The sequence below is a fragment of the Aythya fuligula genome, chromosome 24 (assembly GCF_009819795.1).
Source record: "Aythya fuligula isolate bAytFul2 chromosome 24, bAytFul2.pri, whole genome shotgun sequence".
Taxonomy (NCBI): Eukaryota; Metazoa; Chordata; class Aves; order Anseriformes; family Anatidae; genus Aythya; species Aythya fuligula.
Genome location: NC_045582.1, coordinates 3,161,298 through 3,186,509, shown reverse-complemented (window position 1 = coordinate 3,186,509; position 25,212 = coordinate 3,161,298). Strand labels below are relative to the sequence as shown.

Genomic DNA, 25,212 nt, shown 5'->3' with positions numbered 1-25,212 from the left:
CCAAAGCTCGGCTGGACGGGAGGTAGAGTCCTGTCCCGTGCTGGAACACGTCCCGCTGCCCACCAGCGGTGGGTTCAGTTTGGCGGCCACCGCATTCTCGCCAGGGGTGCTGAAGGTCCTGCTCTCCGTGCCGCGCTAACGGGGCGAGACTGAGCCCGCCCCAGAGAGCTGCCCACCTCAACCACCGCTGCGGGCAGCCAGAGTCACGCACGGAGCGGGAGCAGAAGAGTTTGTCCGGAGGCTTTTCCATAGCCTGGTGTCTCTTCCCTTTAGGCCGTGCTGCCCTGGGAGCGGCGCACCTTCCCACTGTCGTACGATCCCAGGACAGAGTGCGAGGACCAATCCGACCCCCAAGACCGGTCGTCGCGCTGCACCCGGCGCACGTCGGGCAGTAAATCCTCCCGGGAGACCGATGGCACTTCTGCTTTGCCCAACCTGGCCAGCCTCAAGAGCCGACCCCCCCTGGCGACACCCTCCTCCTCTTCCTCCGCAGCAGTTCAGCGGCCAGCGCACAGATAGAGACATACGGGAAGACATGAGCAAAACCAACACACAGAACTAACTCTTGGCATTAAAGCTTCCAAAATCTGCGTTTGATATTCAAACATCCTGCCGGGAATTTTCACAGTTTTTAGTGAATTTAAGGAGTTTAGAAACTGTTTTTTGTTTTTGTTTTTTTCCATGTTTCCTTGTCACACAAATGAGAGCCCCCAGATTCCTCCCAGCAGAGTGAAGCCTCGGGAGGGGAGCAGCCCACCAGTCCCCCTCCCTCTTTTCTCCCCTCCCCTCTTAGGTGTATAAAACTAGAGCACAGGATTTAGCTGACTAGCGGACTTCGGGGATAGTTTTTCTCAAGCAAAAGGGTGTCTTTTTCTCTTAACCCGCTCCCCCTCCCTGAAAGGTTTTAGTGGAGTGAAATTAGTGGTGAAAAAGTGATGTCTTGGGATTGCAACCTTCACTAGCTGTCTGTCTGTCCTCACGTGCAGCGTGCCCACCCTGCACCACCACCCTCCGGCGCTGCCCTCCCGCAGCTTCTGGTTCCAGGTGTCCCGGGGGGGGATGGCACCTCCCGACCCCTGCCCCTCTGCCCCCAGCCGCCCGCCGCCGCCTCCTTCCTTCTCCTTGTCCCAGAGCAGCCGCCGGCTGTGCCGAGCCCTGGCCACTGCCTCAGCCGGGGAAAAGGAAGGAAAGGACCCTTTTAGCCGCTTGACGCACAGCTCCGCGTGGGAGGAGAGGGATTTCGGGTGCAGCCCCGTTCACACCTCGCGTTGTTACCCTGGGTGGAAGGTGGGGAGGGGAGAGCCCCCCGCGCGCTGCGAGCAGAGGCAGGACGCGCCGTGCACTTACGGACCCTTCGGGGATGTGATCGTTGGCCGAGGCCAGCAGCAGCTCTCGGCTGGGAGATGCGGGGCTGTGGCTGTGGCTTCGAGCTCGGCCTTTGTGTCCCCTGCAGGGCTGGGAAGGTTGGGTCAGGGCAGCTCTGGGCTGCGGCTCCAAGGAGCTGCCGAGAGCTGCGGGTCGAGGGAGTGTCCCATGGCAGGAGTGGGGCTGGACAAGTCTGGGTTGCAAGGCCGAGGCGCTGGGGTGGCTCCTTTCGGTGGGTTTGGTCTCAGAGAGAAGGGGAAAAAAACGAGGGAAGAGCGGCGCTTTGCCGGGTGGGTGGGCAGCTCCCGCCGGCGCCGACGTGCTGGGAGGGATGGGGATCCGTCACCACTGCTTCGCTCCACTTCCACGCACGGTCCGAGAAAGGTGTCGATTCTGTTTCATTTCCAAGTCTGGTCTGACACGCCACCTCCTGACAGGTATTTTATTTTGGAACCGACTTCGCTGTTGTTCCTCCCGTCCCTCCCTCCCCCGGCCCTTTGCACCCGCAGCGACTCCCGGATCCCGCACACCGTTCCCATCTGTAACGCTTTCTGATCCCGACGGTGTGGCTATTGGTCCCTGTCCTGTTGCTAGCATTGTGCCTGTCTTATGTATAATCACATCACCAAAAAAGGAAAAAAAATACAAAGGACATATTTTTTTTTCCATTTTGTAATCGTAAAGAAATAGTAGCTAAACTGCTTAATGGTTGGGGTTTTCACAATTTTCAACATTATCTAGTGTTTTTGGTTCTGTTCTAGTTTAAAGGATATGTCATCGTTTCTTTAAAAAAAAAAAAAACAAAAAAACAAAAAACAATGCTACCATATCCCTCCGCATAAGTGCTTTTCTATTTATAAGGTTGAAAATTCTGAATAACCCTTTTAGCATTATAAAAACCACAAAAAACACCTTGTATTTTGTAAATATTTTCTTTTCCTGCTTTGAGCTGTGTAATGTCCTTGTTATATAGAAATGCTTTTCTTCCGAGAAGCTGATCTTTGTTAATGTCTTGATTCTGTTGGCAAAGCACAAATGTGCTTATAAAAAAAAAAAAAAAAAAAAAAGAAAAAAAAAGATTAAAAAAAAAATTAAAACAGAATATTCCATGCAACGTGTGTTTGTGAAACACTGGCTTGGGGTGGTGCAAGGGAGCCTTCTGTGTGCTCAGCCCGGTCCCGGCCGATCAGCCGCTTCCCTCCCACCGCCTGGGTGAATGGCCTCTTTTTTCTTTTATACCATTATTTCCCAGCAGTTACTGTCGAGGAGTGAAAAGAGGAATTGTTCCGCGGGATCTCTGGATTTAGGCGTTGCTCTGTGGTATCAGATCAAGCACGACCAGGGCTTGGTGGCGCTTCCCTGAGAGAGCCCAGGAGAGCCGAGGTCTGCCCTGTGGCCACCAGTAAATGCCTGGGGCTGGGTGAGGCGTTTATTTTCTGTTTAGGGTTAAGTCATGCCCAGGTGGGGTTTGTGGAAATGAGGCTGTTACTGCGACACTCGAATGTCTGCAAGAGTGGGAGGCGACTTCCTTGGCTGCTCTTAAATTTCCAAGCTGAGACCATTCTTTGTTCCTGGTAACCCGTGCGGCTGGGAAATGGGCAGCTGCGGGGTGAGTGTTCGCCCCATGATCAAAGGAGTGGGAGGCAGCGACCTGTGCATCACCCGTTTATTTACAACGAGGAGGAAAAATCCAATCTGAAAAGCAAATGGTGGCAGCCAGCGGTCGCACTGGCAGCTGTGCTGGTTGCGGGCGTTAAACTCGGGGTTTCTGACCCACAAGAAGAGGCGGTGCCCTTGGGAAAGTTTACAGTGGTTGAAGGCCTTTTGGGGCTGCTTTGTGGCCCCCAAAGTGCTGGCACCTGGAGGGTCCTGAGCTGCAAAAGCTACAACCACGATGAGCAAGGGCTTGGATGGGGGCTGGAACTGGTGAAGGGGACAAAGGCGTCACCGCGGATTTGAAGTGGGCTCTGAAAAACCCCCAGTGCTCACTGCTACCCGTGGGCAGAGCTATCTACAGTCCCCATCCATGGCACCCCTGGGGATGCTGCTGGCCATGGTGGGGGGTTTGTCATGGACCACAGACAACATGCACTTGCCCTCCTCGCCCCCCCTCCAACCCCACAGTGCAGCCAAAACCCAGCCCCAGTGTTGTGGAGCCCCCACGTGCCCACCACCAGCTCCCTGCTGCTCCCCAGGCGTTTCCATGCTCCCGCTCCACGCGACAGAGGCGGCGTTTCTTGTAGTAATGACTTTATTTCCAAATTCACTTTTACGGCAACAGTGTAAACCAGTTGTTAAAACGCACAATACACTATGGACATTCACAGACAGGAAGCTAAGCTAGAATGATACACTGAGATCAAACCTGCCCTCCCCTCCCCAGCGCACGAAGGGGACGCGGGACTGCCACCGCCACGGCAGTCTGACACTGGCAGTTCACTTAACAAGCATAATTTTGAGTGCAGAAAACATGGTTTTGGAATCAGTGCCGGTTTCAACCCTTTTCAGACCAAGATGTGTGTGGAGTAAAGGGAAAGCCGTGGGTCGGTCTGGCCAGCTGCTCGCGGAAACCCCCAGGCCCGGGTCTGAAGGCGGGTCGGGGCTGGGGCCGTGGCTCGGGCTGCTGGGAGGGGGCAGCGGGAGGTGCTTGGAGGGGGGGGAATGGGGCTGTCCAGGCCCCCCATGCCCCGGTGGACCCAGGGCAGGGGCCGCTCACTGGAGCCGCAGGTGAAGGCCGGCTCCTGGCGCTGGTGTCCCTCGGGAGCCGCACGGAGGGGGCTGTGGGGACGGGGCTGGGTGAGCTGAGCTGCAGCGCTGCAGCCAGGGGGGTGGAAGGGGTGACGGCGTGGGGGTGGGGATGTCTCCCACTCGCTCGCTTTTACATAGGACAAAAAAGCCACAGCGGCGCCTACATCCCACAGCGATACAAAGGGGGTCACGGACTTAAATACAGAGGCTTACAATCATCGAGTCAACTGAAACGGAGCTAGCAACACGCCGGACGTGGGCTCTCGCCCCAGGGGCTGCAGAGACAAGGGCTGGACCCCACCACCACCACCTCCACCCCACCAGCAGCGCTCCAGCCTGGAGCAGGCGCCCTCCCCAGGCCTCCCCCTTGGCCCCAGCACCCTGCAGAGCCCAGTGGTGTGCACCTGTGCGAAGGCCACGGCAGCTTCCTCACCTCCTGCTAAGGACGGGAGCAGGGAGTGAACGCGGCACTGCCCCAAGTAGCAGCAGCTCAAACAGCCTCGGCGGCTCCCAGTCCCCACCCCGAGGCCTCCCCCCAGCTGCCCCAGTCAGACCGGGATTTTGGCCCCAGCACTGCGTGCCCCTTGCTGGGAAAGCTCGGCTTTCCCTGCAGCACGGCCCTTTGGGCCCTGTGCCGGTCCTGTGGGGCATCCCCCCGCCCTCAGCCCCGCTTCCAGCTCTGCCCCAGCCCCTCGGCTCATGCCTCCTGGGGGAGACGGGGAGGGAGGATGCTCGCTGAGCTGCACCGATCGCATCTCAGCCTCTTTGGTTGTAGAAGGAAGGGGCACACGGGGACGGCGGTGGGTGCAGCACAGCCCCCGGCCACCCCCTCACGAGCCCTAGGTTGCCACAGGAACAAAAGCGGTGAAAGCAAGCAGGCAGCTCCGCTCCCCTGCGTGGTGTGTGGGGGGGACGGGTAGTGCTGTGTGACCGGGACACCGGGTGGGTGCAATCGTGCTGAAACCGGGAGGGCACCTTGGAAAGGGGCGGGCAGTGCCACCGAGCAGCCGCTGGACTCGGGACAGGGCCGGGGGGCGCTGCCGCCACGCACCACTAACACCTCCCTCGCGCCTTCCCCTCGCGTTCTCCCATTTGTCTCCTACCGCTGCCAACGGCACGAGACCAGCAGAGCCATGGAGCTGCCACTTCCGTGACCTCTTAGCTGACCTTGCAGGGAAGAAAAAAAAACAACAAATCAACCCCAAACTGTTACAAGCTGCACCCAAATCCAGGAGCCATCCCAGCCCTGGAGCTGTGAGTGCCCCTCGTGCCGCGTCCCCGGGCCCCGGGAGGCGCACAGCCGCGGGGGCGCAGCACCGGGACACCCTGCGTGGCCCCCAGGCCCCCCCAGGGAGTGGGGAAGCGGCGCTGCGTGCGCCCACGCACCCGGCAGGCATGCGGTGCCGGGTCTGGGCACAACCCGGAGCTCGGCAGGGGCTCCCCACGCCTGCCCTCCTCGCTGGGCTGCGGCGGAGCCAGCGCGGGGCAGCGCACAACTACTTACAGCGTTTTCAAACACATGCTCGTTTATGAAAACAATCACCCTGGCACGGTCCAAGCATATACAGACAAATCTACTCTACGACACGAGGGGCTGCCAAAGGAACGGGGAAAAGCCTCTACTCATCCACTCAGCGGTTCCAGCACAGCCTCGGAGAGGGGGCCGGCCGGCCGGGGCCCCTTCTGCAACGGGACACCCTGGTGTCGCCGGTACTCCAGCTGCCGGAGCTGAGAGCGGGATTAGGGGATACCTGGCAGTTACCTTCATACACATCTCGGCTTTCAGAGGGAAAAACAAAAGGTTTCTTCCAAATCAGCAGGCAAATTTAATGCAGAAAGGGAGGGCACCTGCCTGCAGTCCCTGGCTGCAGCACCCACTACCTGCGCTGAGTGCAGGCCAGGCCTCCAGCCCGGGCATCGTTAGGATAACGAGCGTGGGGAGCCCCGGGGCTGTCACCCCCGCTCCCCGCGAGGCCCTTGGGGTGCTGGGGTCAGCGTCGTGCTGGGGCTGCCCCCTCCACCCCCTGGCTCCTTCCCGCCGGGACAGCGAAGGGACGAGGGGACGAGGGGAGGGAGCGGGGACGGGCACGGGCTGTGCGCTCCGAGGAGCAGGGGGAGAGGAGGTTTTGTACCTCATAGTGTCTGATTTTGAAGTCCTGGAGCTAGAGCTGAATGAACAGTAAAAGCAGGTTAAATCATTAACCAGTTAGGGGATGGGGAAGCAGCTGTAAAAGGAACAGAGGAAGAAGGCCAGATTATTATTTTTGTTTCTTTTCTTTTTTTTTTTTTTCCTTGTCTTCTCTCATCTTTGCCCGCCGTGCCCCGATCACAAGCCCTGCTTGGCCAGCGAAGCGGACACTTCGTCAGCTAGCGTGGCGAGCTGGGGGGAGTCCACCATATTGATGCTGCCGGTGGAGGAGACATTGCTAAGGCGGCGCGGGGAGGCATCTCCGGAGATGGTGGGGGACTTGTAGACGATTTCGGCGCCGTGGTCAGTCTTGGCTTTGGCGTTCTCGCGGAAGGTCAGCTTATGAGTCTCAATCTGCAATGAGAGGAGAGGTCGGTGAGATAGAGGACAGGGAGCGTGGTCCGGAGAGGCCGTTTTTACCTGCAGGCCATCCACTGGGCCACTGCCACGGTGCAGCTGGGAGGAAAGCGGTGAGGAGGCAGCCGAGAGCCGAGCGTGGCGCTGGGGACAGCCCCCTCCCCTGGGCTGCCAGCTCGGGTCATTGGCCTGATCCTTCCCAGTGCCCCCAGTCCTCAAGCACGTCCCTTCCAGTCGCACACACTGGGAATGGGCGCAACTGGAAGGGGGTGGCAGGACTGGGGCACCTCGGGATGCTGCCGACTCCTTCCCAAGCGCCCAGCCCCGGCGCAGGGCTGGGTCCCGGGCACAGGACTCAGCTGGCACGCCCAGGGCTGCTCCTGCTCCCCTGGCTGGGGTTTATGCAGTGGGGGGGACGCGCACGGCTCGGCTGCCCCTTACCCCACGGCCCAGCTGCTCCCACGAGCCAAACCCCTCTCTCCTGGCGAGCGCGAGGGGAGGTGAAGCAGATGAGGTTTATGAGGTTTGCTACTTACTGGTGCCCTCCCCAGCCAAGTGCAAGGCTGGGGGCTGGCTCTCCGGGGGGGTGGGCGGCTCCAGCACCAGGGACTGGAGCCCAGCGGGGTCTGGGCTCGGGGTCCGAGCAGCCTGGGGACAGGTCTTGTCTTCCTTGCCTTTCTCTCTCTACAGGTGAAGAAACCCGCCCAAGGCGGTGGGGTGCAAAAAACGCATCAGCAACAAAAAAAAAAAAAAACAAGATCCAATAAATGTCAACCAGAAGGAAAAAGACCAAAAAAAAGAAAAGAAAGAGAAAATTGGTGGAAAAAGATCTGAAAAACCAGGCCATTCACTGACTCATAGGAAGAACAGCATCGCCTTGGGAGACAGGAGCCAGGCTTCCCCTGCCAGTGCAGGTATGGGGCAGAGCACGGAGCACCCCACTGCCTGCACTGCAGCCAGCCCAGCTCTGAGGTATTGGGGCCAGGAGAGCTGGGGACGTGTCCAAATGGATCCTTCAGCAAGAAGGGGAATGAGGACAAGGGAAAGGCTGGGAAAAGGGCAGCAGAGCCGCCCCAAGCCACTGTGTTTGCGGGGCTGACCGGGCACGGCTGTGTCCTGTGCCCACCCTGCGGCCACAGCATCCCACCTCGGAGCACCTGAGGATGGTCCCGGTGCTAAGGTGTGAAGGGGAATGGGCTGGGAAAGGGAAGCGGATGAACTCCAGACTGGCAGCCTCCTCCAGGTGGGGATTTAGGCAGGATTTGGGCAGCTGCCAAGCGAGGAGGCTGAGGCAGGTGATCCCGCTGCCGGCTCAGCCCCCTGCAAATAAACTCCCCCTCCAGAGGGCAAGTTCTTCAAGCTATGGCCCAGTGAATGTGCCCAGGTATGAAAGAATCGTCAGCGTCGTAATAATAAAAATGATGAAAATGGGCTCAGTGAAGCACAGGGCAGTCTGATGCGTAGCAGCAGTGAGAGAAGGGTAAGGAAGTCAAGCGGTCCCTCCGGCAGAGGCCAGCGCACCGCTGGGAGATGAAGAGCTGGGAGGTGCACAGAGAAAACATGGCCAAGAACAGAGTGCCAAAATACAGGAGCCGAAATAGAGCCTTCCCCTCCCATCGAGAAAAACAGTGTTTGAAAAACAAGCAAGAGAAAAAGCCCCGTTCCCTAGGGAAATTCATCCGTGTGTGTCACCAGGCTGGGGTCCCAACGCCGTGCTTCCCCCATCTCCCGGCCACCCTGCCTGCAAGGGGCTCTTCTGTCCTTCAGGTGTGGCTGCAGAGGGGTTTTACTTCCTGACCCTTACTGGGAAGGCACCATCAAAGCCTGTGGCACAACCAGCTCCCTCCAGGTTCAGGATTTCACCCAACTTGCCTGGTTTTTCACTCTCAATTTAACTCCCCCAGACGCGCGCCACTCCTGACACAGCCCTTGGCCAGCCTCGTTTGGGAGACTGAGATCTGAAGGAAGACATCACCTTTCTTCGGAAATGGCAGCCTCCTGCACAGCCACCTCTTCTAAATAAAGTTAAGCCTTTAATGCTCCACTTTCACTGGGGAAGTGATGCCCACGCAGTGCCCTGACCGCCAGCTCCGTGCCACGCCGCTGAGATTCATCGGCAGCACACGGCACAGATGCTGACAGCACCCGTGAAAGGTTCCAGACACAAACCTGTGGTGCGCAGCCTTCAGAAAACAGCAGGAAGAGCAGGAAACCACAGGAGGGGACATCGCACGTTCACACTCACTCAGGCAGCTGTGGGCAGGAGGAGGACAGGCTGCAAGCCCCACAGCTCCGCCACCGCCAGGCTCCGACGTCCCCAGGGCTGGAAAACGCAGCCCAGGAGCCCTCAGCTCTGCCTCCTTCCACGGGCAGGGTGCTTTTACTGACTGCCCCCCACCAGAATTTGGGCAGCAAGTGGTTTCAGGTCGTGTGGGCTAAAGATGAGCCTGGCCAGCGGGTCCTCCTCTGAGCCCAGCCTCCAGGCACTCTCAGGGCACACGGACACACGCAGCAGCAGAGCAGCCCCGCTCCCACCACGCTCCCCTTTACCTTTTTATTTCCTCCTCCAGGAACGTGGCTGATGTTATCTAAGGACCCGATTTTCGACTGCACCTTATCTTTGAAGTCCAGTTTCTCAGATTTCACCTCCACCTGGCCACCGCCTGGAAGAGAAGAGCACCAGGAGGGCAAAGTCAGCTCCTGCAGCAGCCAGGAGAGGAAGAGCTCCAGGCTGAGCCGAGCGCTGCTGGGGCTGTGCAGAGGGTGAGGACCACAAAAATGGTAGCAAGGGTTTTGGAAACACAGGGAACTGGGGTAAAGAGGCTTTCCAGAGGATGCTGTGCGGAGCTGGCAGGCATCCCAACAATTCGGAGAGCCACAGGCAGGGCGTTATTACCCTTACTCCCCTCCACACCCTGAATTAATCCTAAAGGGCAGCGGTGTGTTGGGACAACCAAGGATGTCCATGGACCAGAGCAGATCCCTCCCCAGAGCAGTTTTACGGTGTCAGAGCTGGGAACAGCGCCCAGCACCACGCCGATGCTCCCTCCAGTCGCTGCCCAGGCATCTCCCCGCACCCCCAGCGTTACCCCCGCTGCCCTGGGAGCCCCCAGGGACCAGTGCCCGGCCACCACGGGTACCTGGTTTGTGATGGATGTTGCCCAGGGACCCACATTTGGACGTCACGTGGCTCAGGTCCACCGGCTTGTAGACGATTTGGACCTGTCCGTGCGAGAAAGGAGAAGGCGATGAGCCCGCTGCCAGCACCAGGGTGCCCGGGGAGGGGGAGGCACAACACACAGCAGCACCTGAGCTGGATTGGAGGGAAAGGACAGCTCCAGCCCCGGTGAGATTAACAGTACAAAAGAAACCGGCATCGGAAACGGGAGATCATTAATGCCCGTGTGCAGGAGCCTCTCTTATCATGTCAGCATGCACAAGATCACCTCTCCACAGAGGGGGGGAGTAGAGGCAATTTTAAAGTGCTTAAGTGAGAAAGAAAGTGGAGTGGTGATTAATTAAGATTTGCATACACATCATCCAAAAGGAGGAGATATATACCAGAGAGAAAACGTAAAAAATTAAATACCTTTGCTGGTGTAAAACATAAAGCTTATGTCCACAAAAACTGAAAGAACAGAAATGATCAATGTGCACAGAAATTTTAAAAGAGTGACCAAAATATGCATTTCTGAAAAACGCTGCAATGGAAATAACGGTTAACAAAAAAATAAATAACTAAAAAGCAAAAGCAAAGTCTAAATATTTGGCAGGAGTTCACATAATATATAAATTAAAATGGCAATTATAACAGACTGAACTGCAGCAGTACTGCAGCATTTCCTGGTTTTATGCTGCTTTTTTGGTTGTTTCACACGTTATTGTCCCTGAACAGGGCTCCGGCACCTCCACCTCTGCCGCCCCATCCGAGGAGCGGCCGCGGCGCCGTGCCGGGAGCCACGGGGTGACACGAGACACACACACGGGGACGGTTAACAGGGAGCTTTTAGTGGCTGCGTTAGAGGTTAGACACCACGCTGGAAAACGCCAACATCTGGAAGTCTGGGAGCAGCGGCAAACACAGCACGTGCACACCACCGACACCAGGACTGGGAGACAGCGGGGCGAGGGCACGTCCCCAATCCCCCTGAAGTTGCTTTGGAGCCTGGTTTTGGACTCACACCTGCGTGCGAATCGGCTCTGGCTGCAGGTAGTGAGCCTGTGCAGGAGAAACCAGCTCACGGACACCTCCGGGTTGGTCCCATCCTGCTGGGGAGCAGCCAGCTCTCGGGAGCAGGCTGGGATTTTGGGGGAGCGGGTGCTGCTCTCTGCACGCTCACCGAGCTCTCAGAAAGCTTGGGAGGGACGTGCTGGCACCAAAGGGACCCCTGCAGAGGAGGGGACCCCTCCGAGCAGCCAGGCAGCCCCCGAAGCAGCGTGGCCAAAGGGTTGGTCGCCCTTCTTTATGGCACCCCGCACCCTGCGCTGATTCGAGAGCCCCAGCTCTCTTGGCAGCCCCGCGGCCGCCGTCCTCAGAGCTGGGTGGGGACGTGGCTGTGCACACTGCTAAGGAACGTCCCCCCCTACACCAGGAAAACACGGGGGGACGCAGCGTCCCTGGTGCTTGGGATGTGCAAACATCTTCAGGGAGGTGCAGGGCCTGGCTCCTGCAGGGCCACAGGCTCGGTGCCACCGCCCCGTGCCCGCAGGCCAGGCTCGTCCCGATGCTCACGCACGCCAAGAGGCACAGGTAAATGAGAGGGGGGGGGACAGGGAGAGGGGAGAAAAGCAACCCCAGGGGCTGGGAGCACACTGCAGAGACAGACATGGAGACAGGGTGGGGGGAAGCTCACACAGTTAACGCACTGGGTAGGAGGAGAGCTGAATTCACTTGGGAGGCAGCAGACAGCCCGCAGAAGGGCAGAGCCTTTCTGATCCCAGGGCCTGGGAGCACCTTGGGGCACTGCTGGGACCTGGGTCTGGAAGACCCCCCCCATTTCCAGAGCAAGCAACCTGCACCCCAATCCCTTTCTGCTCTCCTCCCAGCTCCTTTTTTTTTACAGGAGGGACTCGATGAACTGCTGGGAGCAGAGCAGGGGCCTCCCAGTGCAGCAAAAAAGGGAAAGGGGCACAGAGCTGCTTGCCTGGGAAACCAGCAACCTTGGGATCCCATCTCTTAGCATCCCCAATTCTTACGGCAGTTTTTGCCTACTGCATCACCCTGCCAGAGCATCCCCTGGCATTAAAAAAATAAAAATAAATAAAAAAGGTACCGACCCCAGGCAGCAGCAGCAGCAGCTCGCTTCCCTCGAAGCAGCAGAGGCTGGGCAGGCGTCGCTGCTGGCAGCATTGCAGAGGATTAAGACACGGCTGCCATCGTGCCCCGGGGGCTTCTCGCTGCCCCTCGATCGGAGGAGCCCCCAGGCACAGCTCTGCCACCAGGCCAGCCCGTGTGCTCACACTCGAGCCAAATCAGCACAAAACTTTGCCCCGAGCACCCATGCCCCGAGCAAAGCTGCTGCTTTCGGTGTCAGCAACCACACCATGTTCGGTGCTGGCAGAGCCTGGGGAGGGATGGCGATCTCTAGCCAAAAATCCAGAGGATTCGTAAGCCACTGCAGAGGCAAGTGCTTGCCCACGGTGCGAGCGCTCAGTGGAGGGAAGGATGAGCTCAGCACCTCGTGCTGCAGCCACGCACATGATGTGATGTGATGTGATGGCCAGACACCCCCTCCTGGCGTAATGCAGCAGGCAGGCCAGCCAGTGCAGGTCCCGGCTTTGAGAAATGGCAAATAGAGCAGGGGACCTGCTGCACAGAGACCCAGCTCTGCAAAGCAGCTCCTCCGGCCCAAAAATAAAAGGAGAATGCCAGCAAATTTAAGACCAAGGTTGCAAACCCAGGCATGTCCAAATGCTTATGTGCCAAGCCCTCTGCAACACTCTGTTTCCCAGGGAGGGCACCCCCAGAGACCAAAAACAGCACAACAAAAAGCCATCGGGAACGTCTGAGGGGCACCCGATGGCTGCCTCAGGTGGCCACAGACCGTGGGCTGCACCATTTGGGGTCTCGGTGAGGCTTCCTCCTTGGCCCATCATCCTTCCTGGCCCCCAGCTCTGCCTCCAGAGAGACCGGTGCAAATCCACCAACCTCTGGGGAGTTTCTGCAGGTTTCTGGCACATTAAGTGAAGGCTGAGGCTGGCTGCTCCTCTGGGAATGGCTGGAAATGCCTGGGTTCAGCTCAATTAATGCAGTGCTACTTCAGGCTCAGCCTCCACGGGCACTGGCACACGCTGGGCACATTCATTAGCACGGTGGATGTTCACACGGATCGTACTTGCCTGATGGGAACGATGAGGAACCTGGGCTTTTACGTGTTGTGCAGGGTCAGGTGCAATTTAGCAGGGCAATGAGCAGTAAGGACTGTGTTTGCTCATAAATCTATCCGTCCACTGCCTCAGCAGCTGCGTCACTGCCTGCTAGAGGCCACCCGTCCTGCAGGCAATGAGGCTTTGAGCCTTCCAGGTAGTGTAAAACCTCGGGGTTAACGGGACGGTTCGTTTCAGACACGGGTCAGTTAGTTCTGTCCTCGTCCAGGACTTGTTAGGGTTCCTCTACCCACGTCTTCTGGGTTAATGGGTTAAAGGACAGCACGCCACCAATGGCTATCTGACGGCGGGGCCGCTGCAGATAGCATTGGGGATTCGGTGTCTAGAACATGCCACTACTGGTCAGGATGATCACAGAGCATTCCAAGTGTGAAGGTACTCACACTGCCTCCTCCCGGGACGTGTTTGATATTATCCTTTGAGCCACACCTGGATTGAACGCTGCTATAGTCCAACTTCTTATTAACAATCTGCACCTTTGGTAGCCAGAAAAGAGTCATTGCACGTCACCAATAGCTATCTGACGGCACGGTCGCTGCAGATAGCATTGGCAGTTCAGTGTACACAACATGCCACTTAGTATAAGAACCATTATAGTGCATGAAAGTGTGAAGGTACTCACACTGCCTCCTCCTGGGATGTGTTTGATATTATCCTTTGAGCCACACTTGGATTGAACGCTGCTAAAGTCCAGCTTCTTATTAATAATCTGCACCTTTGGTAGCCAGAAAAGAGCGTGAGAAACAACATGATCATCTGCAGCTTGACCATGCGAAATAGCACTAAAACCAGGAGCCTGCCTTCCAGCGTCAGGAGCAGAGGAGGAGCTCTGGCTGGCTGCACGGCTCTGCTCACGGGTTGGAAACCAAAGATGGAGGTGGGCGAGCTTTAGCCAGGGATTACTGATGTCTGGCTGGCAAGGCAGCCCCGGTTTCCAAGGCAGAACACCAGCAGGAAAGCCAGCGACCCCCCTTTGCTTTCCCCGAACAAAAGGAGGGAGCTGCTGGGCAGCAAACGCGCTGCGGAGCGGCAGTGCTCAGTGACTCAGCACCTGCATCGGGCGGGCTGGGAGGAGGGATGGGGCTGAGGAAAACCCCGGGGCTCAGCACCCCGTCCCGTGCCAGCCCACATCTCCCCTCCCTTGCACGGAGATGCAGAGCAAACTGCGATGGATGCCCAGAGCATCCTGGAGAGCAGCCCAGAGGGGACTGAGAGCTCTGCGCTGCGCAGGGCTCCAACTCCCTCTGCAGTTCCGAGGAGAAAACGCCGTGGCTGCCAGGGACGAGGTCCCACGCCGGCAGTTTTCTTAACCCCCGTGCAGATAAGATGATCGGACAGCCCAGGCCAACCCCAAAGGCTCTGCCCCGTATTCCTGACACCACCTGGGGTGGGAAATGGCTCGGTACCCCGGGAACCACACGCCCCGCTAACATCACCCTCCAGTCCTGAGGCCTGCCTGCCCTCTCCCTGATTTTTTGTACTACAGAAGCTGTTTCCACTTAGTTTTGTTTTGCTTTTTGTGTTTTTTATAAGGCCGGTGATGGTGGAGTGACCCCACACATAGGAGGAGCTGTGCCAGAAGAGACACCGATGGAGGTACAGTCCCTGCTCCTCTCCCTGCTCGGGCTGGGTTTGTTTCCTGACCTAAACCAGGGCTCTGGCTGGGCACAAAACCTCACTCTCCGTTTCCCCAGCCTGCTGCAGCAAGGATTGCTCCTCACTGAACCACGGTTCTCCAGCACGAGGAGCACCAAGCCCCCTGACAGAAGCCCCCTGTGCTGTTTTTCAAGTCCAGATCAATGAATCCTGCAGATCAGGGCACAGCTCGGCTCGTCCGGGCTTACCGCAGGCAGTACTCAGAGAACCACCTACCCAAGTGCTCGGTGCAGGAGCACTGGAAAGGATTTGGTCTGGCTGACTTCTGGCTCACGTGCTCCACGTTCCCTAGGCTGGGTGAAATTTGGGTGGAGAGAGGAGGCTGCAGGGCCACCTTCTGCCAGCCTAAACCCAGGCTTGTGGGGTCGGCCCCTTCCACTCCAGCGGCAGCCGCTGAGCTCAGAGCCGCCTCGTGCCCTACAGATCCCCCAGCAGAGCACCCAGCCATGCTCCCCTGCAAGGAGCAATGAATCGTCCCGAATTCAGCATGTTGCCCGAGAGAGAAGCCAACAAAGGGAAAAAAAAAATAGCAAAAGCTGGATTAAAAAGAACAAGCAAACAGTTTGACCCGTTTACAGCAAGCGGGAGGGCTCCTAAACTCCCAGAGGAGCGGTGTTATGAGGGGTGGCAGAAAAATATAAGCGTGGTGCTACGCAGGCAGGAGGGATGAGACCTGGGACACGGGCAGCTGAAGGGACACGTGCTGCTCTGCCCTGCTAACAGCCAGGGTCCAGAGACCGTAACTGATCCCCAGACTGCAGCAGAGAGCAAAATGTGCATCGTCCAGCAAACCGCCAGCCCATGCACCTCCAGAAATGCAAAAGCCCGCTGCTCTCTGCGATGGAGAGGAGCCATCTCACAGCCTCCCCCCGTGCCAAAGGCTCAGAGGCACGGAGCCACCGGGTGGCACGAAGCAGCAGGCACCGCTCGGACGTGTCGTGGTCCTGCTGCTTCGGCAGCTGCAGGCACGAGCACGCAGCAAATCCTGGCTGCAGCGGGCACCAGGCGTGTGGTTGTGCCGTGTAACGTCCCCGTAAGAGCCACCAGGCCCTCAGCCAGGTCTGTGCCAGGGCTTTGCAAAAGTCTCTGCCACTGGGCTTGCAAAATTCAACGTGCCACCCTCGTTCCCGAGCGCTCGGAGCCCAGCGTTCGTTTTGCTGCTCCCTCTGGGAGTGAAAAGCAGCAGGGGCTGGAGGATAAAACACTGCCACCACTTCTGGCCGTGCCACACTGCACCAGCAGCTGACTGCAGCGTGCAGCCCACAGCCCTGCCAGCAGAACCAAGATCCCAAACCCCAGTGCTTTAGGAAAACCGCTCAGCTCCTGCACTGCTTCCCTCACCAGACCTGAGCCAACAAATCCTGGCCACAGCAGCAGCTCCAGCTCAGCCCCAGCCCCATCCCAGCAGGGCTGGGATCGCCCCCAGAGCCCCAGCTGGCCCCAGAAGGAAAGCACCCAGCAGGAACCCCCCGTCGGACCCCAGAGCCCTGCGGTCTCAGCACTGGCCGTGTTTTGGGGCCGACCCAGCGAGCCCAAAGCTCTCTGCCCTCAGGGAGCACAACCACGACCTGGCAGAGGCTGCAGTTCTCCTGGGGGTGGTTGACCTAACCCGAGACCCTCGCAGGACGCGGCCATCGTCTCGAAGAAACGGAGGCAGCGTCGGGGCGACTGCTCCAGGTAGGATCCAGAAACACAACCCCGATCCTGCGACTCTTTAGGACTGCAGGGCACAAGCTGCTCTCCCTAACTGGATGCCCAGGGGAATATCACTCCCCAGCAGCCGGTCTGCACTCGGCTGTAGCACCCCGTGGAAGCCACGAGCTCCCGGCAGCCCTCTGCGGGACTGCTGCTCTAAGGCAGGCAGGAGATTTCAGGACAAGCCCCCAACCCAAAACACCCCAAAACCAGAACGGGGCTGGAGATCAGCCACAGCACAGCTGCCACAGCTGCCCCCCCAGGACTGCTGCTCCCAGAGGCAGTGCTGGGTGCCCGCTGTCCCCGCAGGAAGGCAGAGCCCACATTTACCTTGCCACCTCCGGGCTGGTGCTTCAGGTTCTCGGTGGAGCCGATTTTGGACTTGACGTTTTTCAGGTCAGGCATGGGCGCAGCTGAGGGCTGGATGCGGCTCTTGGCAGACGCAGGAGATTTCGGGGGCGTGCGAACCACTGCCACCTTCTTGGGCTCCCTGGCTGGTGGGGTGGGCAGAGAAGGAGTGCGGGAACGGCTGCCTGGAGTCCCGGGGGAGCCGGGACTGCTGTAACCGCTTCTGTCTCCAGACTTGGGCTGCTCACCTGAAGTTTACAGACACAGCGAGGCGAGCACAGGGTAAGCAGACAGATGCACTTCATTTTCAATTGAGAGCTCAAATTAAAAACAACATTCCCCACTATCTCAGAAGAAAGACATTCTTTTTATTGTCCGGATCATGCCCCGCTAGTGTGTGGCATTAGCATGCATGAAAAACCTGACAAAAGGCACTGAAACAAAACTACTTTTCTATAAGGAATTTGGAAGCATTTTTATAAAATCATGTAATTAAATACAGCTCAGATCACTGAGCAGCTCGGAACTGTGCCCCATCAAAAAAAAAAAGAAAAGAAAATCCTCAAACATCACCTTTCTCAGACTTTGCTGCTGCAGGAGGTGGTTTTTTCTGCTCCTTTCTGCCTGTTTAATGAATGAGAAATATGGTTAAACCTAATAAAGCTGGAAAATTAATTGATTTAAGAATTTATGCAGCTCTGGGTAAGTATGGAAAATATATATATTCAGTGAAATGCACCGTTTTAATGGAAATTCACAATGCCTGATGCTTTCTGGGGTTTTCTTCTGAGAATAATGGGCTAATCTCCATTCCTGCAATCGAAGAATTGATCCTCTTCTCCCAGGTCTTTGTGAAATATCATCAAGAGAAAAGGAATAGACGGATTAAAAAAAAAACAGAGCCGTCTAAATCTTCCAAATTGGAGGAAATCCCACGGGGATAAAGCGAGTGCCCTCTCCTACACACTGGCAGCTAGAGGAAGCGAGCAGATGAAGCAGCGTGCAGCAAGGCTCCCTTCAGGGGAACCCTCCTCAGCCCTGTGACGATGCTGAGCGGCTCCGAGGCACCGCACGGATCTCATCCTGCTGGCACTGCCCTTGCTCAGCTCCGTGCACAACCCCAGCCTGCGCGAGGGGCTCCCTGCCCCAAAATCCTTGCACGGAGAGCCTGGGGGCCGCAGCCCCGAGGGAAGGCGGCCGCACGCCGCTCTCGCCACCACCTACCGGAGCTGGGAGGGGTCTTGGGGGCCGTGGGTGTCTTTGCCGGGATGCGCGTGGCGTTGGCCGAGTTCCTCTGAGCCTGCCCGGCTGCGGAGCGTGGCGTGGCCGCCTTCGTGCCACCCGGGCCCTGGGGACGCAAGGGGGAGAAGGTTGATGCAGGGGGGGATCTGCCATCGCTTTTCATGGATCGGAGCCACGCAGGACCCCCCTGCTGCCCGCCCTGGCAGCCTGCAGGGCTCCCCAAATTTCCCCAGGTGCAGGCATCCGTGATGTGCCTGCTCCTACCCTGCTTGCCATCGCAGTGCCTGCCACGACTGCCGTGGGTACATGAGCTCCCAGCTGCAGCCACAGCGCTCCCCGCACACTCAGGTCAAAAGGTGTGCCCAGCGTCTCCGTCTGCCCTCTGCATTTCCCCTTTTATTCCCCTCATCCTGCTAAATTCGTGTGCTGAAGATAAACCAATCCAGCCTTGGACTTTAGATCAGTGGCTCCGCTCAGCACAGAGCCAGGCTCCGAGCACAGGTAAGTTTTTCCTTGGTCCCCAGCTGGAACGCACTCAGGTAATGTGTAAATAGCCCATGGGGGTGTGTAAATAGCAAGATGCTCTTTCCTGTCTTCTGATCCTGCAGGAAAGCCCTCCCAGATCTGCGCATCCTCTTTCTAGCAATTTTCTGATGCTGGTCTGTGTACACAAGCCGATGCAAAACAGCAAGGGAGAACTTAAAAGCCGGCTGCTCCCAAGGCAGCAGGGAAGCAGAGCAGAGCTGTCACAACCCCTACCACGGAAACTCAGCATCCCATTACCTGAGACCCGCAGTCTCTGCTCCCTCCCTCAGCACAGGTGTGTTTGTGTGACCACACACCATAAAGGCAAACTTCGAGCTACTTTTTACAAAAGCCACAGATGTGTGTTTTCTACTCTCCGTGCAGCACCTGGCAGATCTGGCTCTGGCATGTTTCAAATACATCTGCCATAAGGCACAGCGAAAAGCTGCCCAAAAAAGAAAACAAAAAAAACACAAAGGGACCCAGAAATGCCTCGGGGAGACCAGCTAACACCCTGCAGCACGTGAGATACTTCTGAGACATGGTGCAGCCCTGTAACCACCGTCAGAAATGCTTTAAGGTGCTCTCCGTGGCAGCTTTTGCCTCTCTCGCATCCCATCTCCTTACCTTGGCTTTCGTTTCTTGTGTTCCTGTACTGGCAGGTCGGGAGGTGACAGAAGAGACTCGTTTAGAGGTGGAAGCAGGGCTGGAGGGTGTTTTCGGAGGGGTTGTGCTAGAGGAGGTGTGTCGATGGGGGGGGATGGAGGGTCTATCGCCTGGGGGGTTGGCGGTGGAAGGTGAGGATTTCTTAAACATGGAAACAAAATCAAATTGGAACAAAAAAAAAATCAGTATGGGAGGGGAACAGAAAGGGATGGCTGACATTAAATAGGATTAGAAGGTGCAATGCAGAAGCAGGCGTGGGACAGGAGACAGCTGGCACTGCCCTGTCCTTGAGGCACAGAATTAGGCAAAGGTGCAGGGCCTGGGGCACTGCTGAGGTCCCACGGCTGCACCAGGACACGGTGACAGCCGAGCCCCCTCCCAGGGGATGCATCACCCCCTGCAGCGTGTCCTTGCCACCACCCTCCACACCATTTTAGCATCCAAACTGCTCCATGTTTTCCCAGACCACTGGCAGAGACGCTGCAGGATCACCACACAGACACCAGGCCCAGCAGCACCACCAGCACTTCTGGGAGACGCAGACAGCTGCTCCCAGGTCCCTCAGCCCCATCACACCTGCTTTATCAATAACAGCTTGCTATTAAGTTCCTTGTCAACCATGCCAAACTTCCCTAGAAAAAAGACTCCATTTCCTACTGTTTGGAAGGAGTTACATGCCTCACTTTAACTCTTCACCCACTACTGTCTATCAGCTTGCCCATTATCTTGCCCAGACACTGGCCAGACTGAGCTGAACATCCTCCACATCAGCGCTGTGGCAGGTACCTTCCAAACTTCTGCAATTTAGCCACTATTAAACTCTGTTCCTCCTGAAGAACATGGCATCTGCAAGAACTAGATTATATAATTTCATTTTTTAATTAGACGTCTTGCTCTTTGCGCTGTTATGACACTCATCCCTGATACAACCCAATGCAGCACGGAATTTGCTTTTGCACCAGTTTGGCCCAGCAAACCCAGCCTGCTGCTCCCTGGTTTTGGGCTGAGAAAATGATTTTCCTAAGTGCCTGCACAACCCCACGAGCCACATCTTTGTTTTCAGTTGCCCTGTCTCCTTGCCCTCCAAGATCACCACGGATTGCACCATCCAAACCAGGGCGAGGGAAGACAAAAGTAAAAATGTTCTTAGAAGAAAGACTGAAGGATGGAAGATAATGGCAGGATTTGGCACAGCCCAGTCCAGGAGAGCAGGAGAGGAAGACAGGAACATGCACAACCCACACAGGTGGGCTGATATCGTGGCGGGTTTATTTTTTAGCTTACCTTCGGTTTCTTTTCCTCAGCTTCAGCCCCTTCCTTGTCTTTGCTGTCAATACGAGCTGACAAAGGGAAACACAGACAATTACACTTCTTGGGACTGGGAGGTAAGCTCCAGCCAGCTGAGCACGTCTGTGCTAGGGTAACACGCATGCTGGGGTGGTGTTACACCTTGCTGCTCTCGCTTAAATTAAATCCCGTTCCTAGAAGTATGAGCAAGTTATAAATGTTGTATCGTAAGCACGTCGTGTCTGGGTTAGCAGATTATCCTGTTCTCAGGCAGTGATGCGTTAGTCATCGCTGGAGCATCAGACATACACAAGCTCTGTGTTTTGCCCAGATTTGCAGTCGGTTCCAGTAACACCCATTTAATTTAGGACAGAACAGCCCTCTTTGTCCCTAAATGCGAGTCTCCCTCATTAAAACAAACACCCAGTTGGCTCTAACAACCACACAGACGCAGACTAAAACTGCAGACTAGAACTGTTTGCCTCCATTTGGGTCAGGCCCTGCAGGGTCTGAGCATTTTAGCTGCTGTCCTGTTTGGTTCACACCAAGCATTTGGTGACTCTCACAGCGTTTCACTGCTTTGTCCCGTTAGTCCACGAGCAAAACAGCGCAGGACTGCAGTCATTAGGAGATTACAAGCGGGGAGGAAGTAACGTTTGTACCACAGGGCACTCGTAACAAAGCCCCTTTTCTCCACCTTCAGCTAATGCCTCCCTAATCTGGGAGGAAAAGCTGCTGATCCTCGCCCCAGCATTTGGAAATAGCCCTGGTGGGTCAGCCCTCGACCAACGCTGTTAATGCAGCGCCGAGACCCTGACCCCATCCCAGCAGCCAGAGTGCTGCAGAGGCTGAACAGCCACGAAATACCTCTGGGTTTGAAGGAAAAGCTCATTAATTAATTAAGGAAATTCCTCCTGTTGAATCAGAAACTGGCTGACGCTGGGCGATGCATCTGCAACCCACCGCTGGTTCCAGGCTCTGATGACAGCGCGAGCAAGCCATGCTGGCACCCTGCAGCCCATGTGCAAAGCTTTCTGCTGGCGTATCGGGAGCAATGCGATGAGAAATATGTCCTGAGCTTTAGCTCCACGAGGAAAAGCTACATCAACAATTTCTTTGTCAACCCCACGCAGCAAAGAGCACGCTTCTCTCTGCTGCAAACCAGAGAGAGAGGCGGGGAGCAGGATTTGGGGGATAGGGAGGCAGCCAGGACAGCTTCGGGGACGTGGCGCTGGAGTGAAAGGCAGAGCTTCCCCACAGCCAGACCCCAAAAGCCAGAGGGGAGGCATGAGATGGTGAAGTGACCATCGGGTTTTGATGTGTCCCGCTGCCCCAGCTTCTCACCACAACTCGCTGCAAAATCTGCCCTTCTGCACCGAGCAGGCTCCTCTGCGACACCCCCGACCCCCAGAAAAAGCAGAAAATTGCTCTTGGAGAAAGAAAAGGACCAAGAGCTGCCCTGCGGGCAGGGATCCTCATGCTTTGAGGGGTGAACTCAGCCCTTCACCCAGCTGAAGCTGAGACTACAGCAGCTCCGGCCTCCCACTGCCCCCCAGGTGCTTGCGGTGGAGGATGCCCAGCCCAGAGACACGCAGCCCCCGTTGGAAGTGTCCACCCTGCCGGACACCCCAAACGCAGCCGTCACAGCGGCCGTCCCAGACACGCCATCCCGAGCCAGGATGGAAGCGGGTGCTGTGTGAGAGCGCTGGAAATGCCCTGCAGAAGGTCCAGACCTTGCCTCCAACGGCAGTCAGCGGTTTTAAGGGAAAACTATGGGAAAAAGGACCAAGGCAGGGCCTTTTCCCAGGTCTGACATATCTCAGTTGTGCTTTTCCTTCTCCCTCCTGGTGAGGAAAGGCGATACGAGGAGTTATTGGGGTGGTCAGCGGACACGGGTCTAGGAAGAAGCCACAGCGTGCGCCGGGTTAGCCCCGCACACCATGCCAGGACAGCACCAGCCGGTGTTCCTCCTCTGGGAAAGCGCCGGGGGCGAGGTGAGGAGCCCACCCCCCAAATCCGAGGAGACCGAAACAAACCCAGGAGAACCAAGCACCATCGGGACAGCCCAGCACCATGCAAAGGGGGGCGCAGAACCAAAGCGTGAGGGTCCGGCGGGGACGCCAGGATGTCCGGGATTAAATCACGGGGGGAAGGAAGGGGAGGGAGAAGCAGCGGTGCTCTGTAGATCAGTCGGCAGCACGGGTCCAGGCCATTTCCCAAGCAGCGGGATTCGAGAGGTGGCAGCAAGCTGGAGGAGGCCGGGGCAGCCTTGTGGGGAGCGGGCAGGCGGTGCGCACGCACCTTTCAGGAGGGGCACGCGGCTGCCTGCTTTGTCTGCAGCGGGGGCACTCGGCTTCTTCCTGGGCGTCCGGCGTCCTCCTGCCTCCGGCACAGCCTCTTCCAGAGCAGCATCTTGGTCTTTTGCGTCGTCTTCAGACCGAGCAGGGAGGCTGGGTGTTTCCAGCAAGGGTCTGGCATCCTCTCCCTCGCCGGGCTCAGCTTCTGCCTGGGAGGTGGCTGCAGCAGGCTCTGGTGGGGCGGTGTCTGTGTATTCTTCCCCCCTCTCTGGCTGTCTCCTCTCCTCTTGGTCCTCTTCTGCTTTTCGTGCTTCGGTTTCACCAGGAAGCGCTTCTCTCAGCGTGTCTCCGAGGCCATCGTGGGACTTCTTTTCTCCAAAGGCAGATTCTTCAAGGGCTTCCTTGGTTGCTGCTGCACAGAACCCCGCTTCAGGTCCTGGAGAAACGCGCTGTCCCAGCAGGGAAGGCAAATCCTGCTCAGAAGTCTCATCAATATCACGGTCCTCATCTCCTTCCCGGCTGCTGGCATCTTCTTTTAGCGGGGCTCTGGTATCCAAAGGAGATGGCCCGTCCTTACTGCGGGGGTCAGCCGTGCCTCCTGCTCCTGCCAGCCCCGCAGCGCTCACATCAGCACCCAGCTCTGCTCCCAGCTCTGAAGCCACGCCGATGCCTTCCCTGCCTCGATGATCCCACACCTCGTCGTCTTCAGGTGGTCTGGAGTCCTGGTACATGTCCAGGGGGATTGGGATCGTGACCTCGATCCTGGTGGGAGCAGCCTTCGGTTCCTGTGACGGAGGAGGCTCCCGGAGAGCCCCGGCCACCTGCTTTGTGTGCTGGCTTTCTCTTTTTATCTCATCTCCCACGGGCTCTTTAGGGCCCGGCTCCCCTGGAGCTGAAGACGCAGAGTACGAAGCGTGGGCAAACAATTAGCAAGGGCACGGCAAACAGGCAGTCACGGAACGCGGCAGGGAGACTGAGGAGTTGTACTATTGATCTAGAGGGTAAGAGTGAGTCCACCCTGCCCCGTTCAGCAAAATGTGGGACCCTGACCCCGGGGGGATTGGAAATAGTGACAGGCACAGCGGGAGGAAGGCTCCCTGGAGTCTCAGGGGAGGCTGACGTACCCCAGTGTGCCAACACTGCCTCACCTGTGCTGCGAGCTGGCCATGAACACATCCAGCTTCTCATCCACCATCGCCATCGGACCACCAGCTGGCAAGCAAAGGGCCTGAACAAATCAGGCCAGGCACCCTCCCCTCCTTCGTGGGCTTACAAAACCCTGGAGGCCTCTTTTCCCTTCCAGGAGATGCTCATGCAGACATCACGCACCCAGTTATAACCTCCCAGAGCTCAAACCTTCTCTGCTTTCCTCTCTAGGTCATTTCTAATGAGCTTGGAAAAGAGCACCCCAATGTCCCCTCTCTTACGCTGTGTATTTCGACAGCCAGTGGGGCAAAGAGCCTCAGTGGAAAGGACTGCAAGTAAAAGGTGGCTGTAACTACACAGCCACAGCAGTTTTGGACCACGCATCCACTCATCAGTGTTCCAGCAGCGCTGCCACCATTCAGACATGGTGACATTTAAAACCCAAAACTTAAGGTCACAGAGACACAGATCTTTTTTTTTTTTAGAGTAAAAGAGACAATTATGTTCTATCGCTGATCTCATGCATGACACAGAACTTCACAATTTCACCCAACAATTGCTGCATTAAGCCATATATTCTGGTTGAGCTGGAGCATTTCTGCTAGGAACTCATCCGACTGAAGCAGAGATGTACTGAGGCATGGAGAATTCACCCCGAGCACAGGTAAATTGCTCTGAGTCAACTGCTCCTGGAAGAACGTGCACCTTATATTCTGAATTTGTCTGCCTTCAAATTCTCTTTGGTCTTTTTGAGTACTGAAGAGCCTCAATTAGAGCACTTCAGTACCAAGATTCCAGTTCTTTCTTTGTTAGGTGAGAGAGATTAAAAGAGGACAAGAAGGAGTCAAGACTGACTCAGTCTTTTAGCAATGGTCTCCCCATTTTAAGAGAACATAATGGTTAAATGAGACTACCACGCAAAGACCTCCGGAACTGTGGTTTAAGAGAAACCTTAAAGTGGCATCTATTGGCAAGGGAGTATTTGAAACGTGGCATCAAGAAGCTCCTTTTTCAACCACATAGTTTGAAGAGTGTTTCTGCAGGAGCCAGCACACCGTCCTGGCTCATTTCTGCTGCCAAGAGGACCATTAAGGGCTGCTGGTGCAGGATGTGGACAGGCAATTCATTAGCTGTGGCAAAATGTGCAGCACCAGGTCGGGAGCTGGCAGAACACCAGCACGGCAAAAATTCACGGCACCGTGAATCAGAAGATGCTTTTCCACCTGAGACTCCAAAGGCATTTTAGCACGCTCCATCTTCACTCCGGAGATCATTGTTTCAAATCCCACAACACAAAAAACGAAG

General features: G+C 56.8%; 2 protein-coding genes across 12 annotated transcripts in view; one reads left to right on the top strand and one right to left on the bottom strand.

The window, feature by feature from the left end:
• The window catches only part of KANSL1 (KAT8 regulatory NSL complex subunit 1), a 91,543-nt gene extending 89,378 nt beyond the window's left edge, over positions 1-2,165 (top strand). For all 5 annotated transcript variants that reach the window (XM_032202602.1, XM_032202605.1, XM_032202604.1 and 2 more), the window contains one exon: positions 274-2,165. In XM_032202602.1, the coding sequence (XP_032058493.1) occupies positions 274-519 (246 nt within the window). In that variant the 3' untranslated portion in view covers positions 520-2,165. The remainder of the gene's footprint in view (positions 1-273) is intronic.
• Positions 2,166-3,598: 1,433 nt separating this feature from the next.
• MAPT (microtubule associated protein tau) overlaps positions 3,599-25,212 on the bottom strand; it is a 43,930-nt gene continuing 22,316 nt past the window's right edge. The window contains exons 6-15 of one of the 7 annotated variants that reach the window (XM_032202611.1): positions 22,766-23,653; positions 20,462-20,517; positions 17,969-18,092; positions 17,318-17,368; positions 16,727-16,992; positions 13,668-13,760; positions 13,429-13,521; positions 9,799-9,880; positions 9,209-9,321; positions 3,599-6,655 (exon numbers count right to left, since the gene is read on the bottom strand). In XM_032202611.1, coding sequence (XP_032058502.1) covers positions 6,440-6,655; positions 9,209-9,321; positions 9,799-9,880; positions 13,429-13,521; positions 13,668-13,760; positions 16,727-16,992; positions 17,318-17,368; positions 17,969-18,092; positions 20,462-20,517; positions 22,766-23,653 — 1,982 coding nt within the window. In that variant the 3' untranslated portion in view covers positions 3,599-6,439. Of the gene's footprint in view, positions 6,656-9,208; positions 9,322-9,798; positions 9,881-9,919; positions 10,287-13,428; positions 13,522-13,667; positions 13,761-16,726; positions 16,993-17,317; positions 17,369-17,968; positions 18,093-20,461; positions 20,518-22,765; positions 23,654-25,212 lie in introns of those variants that run through there. The other 6 variants (XM_032202612.1, XM_032202615.1, XM_032202613.1 and 3 more) reach the window with 6 other exon arrangements.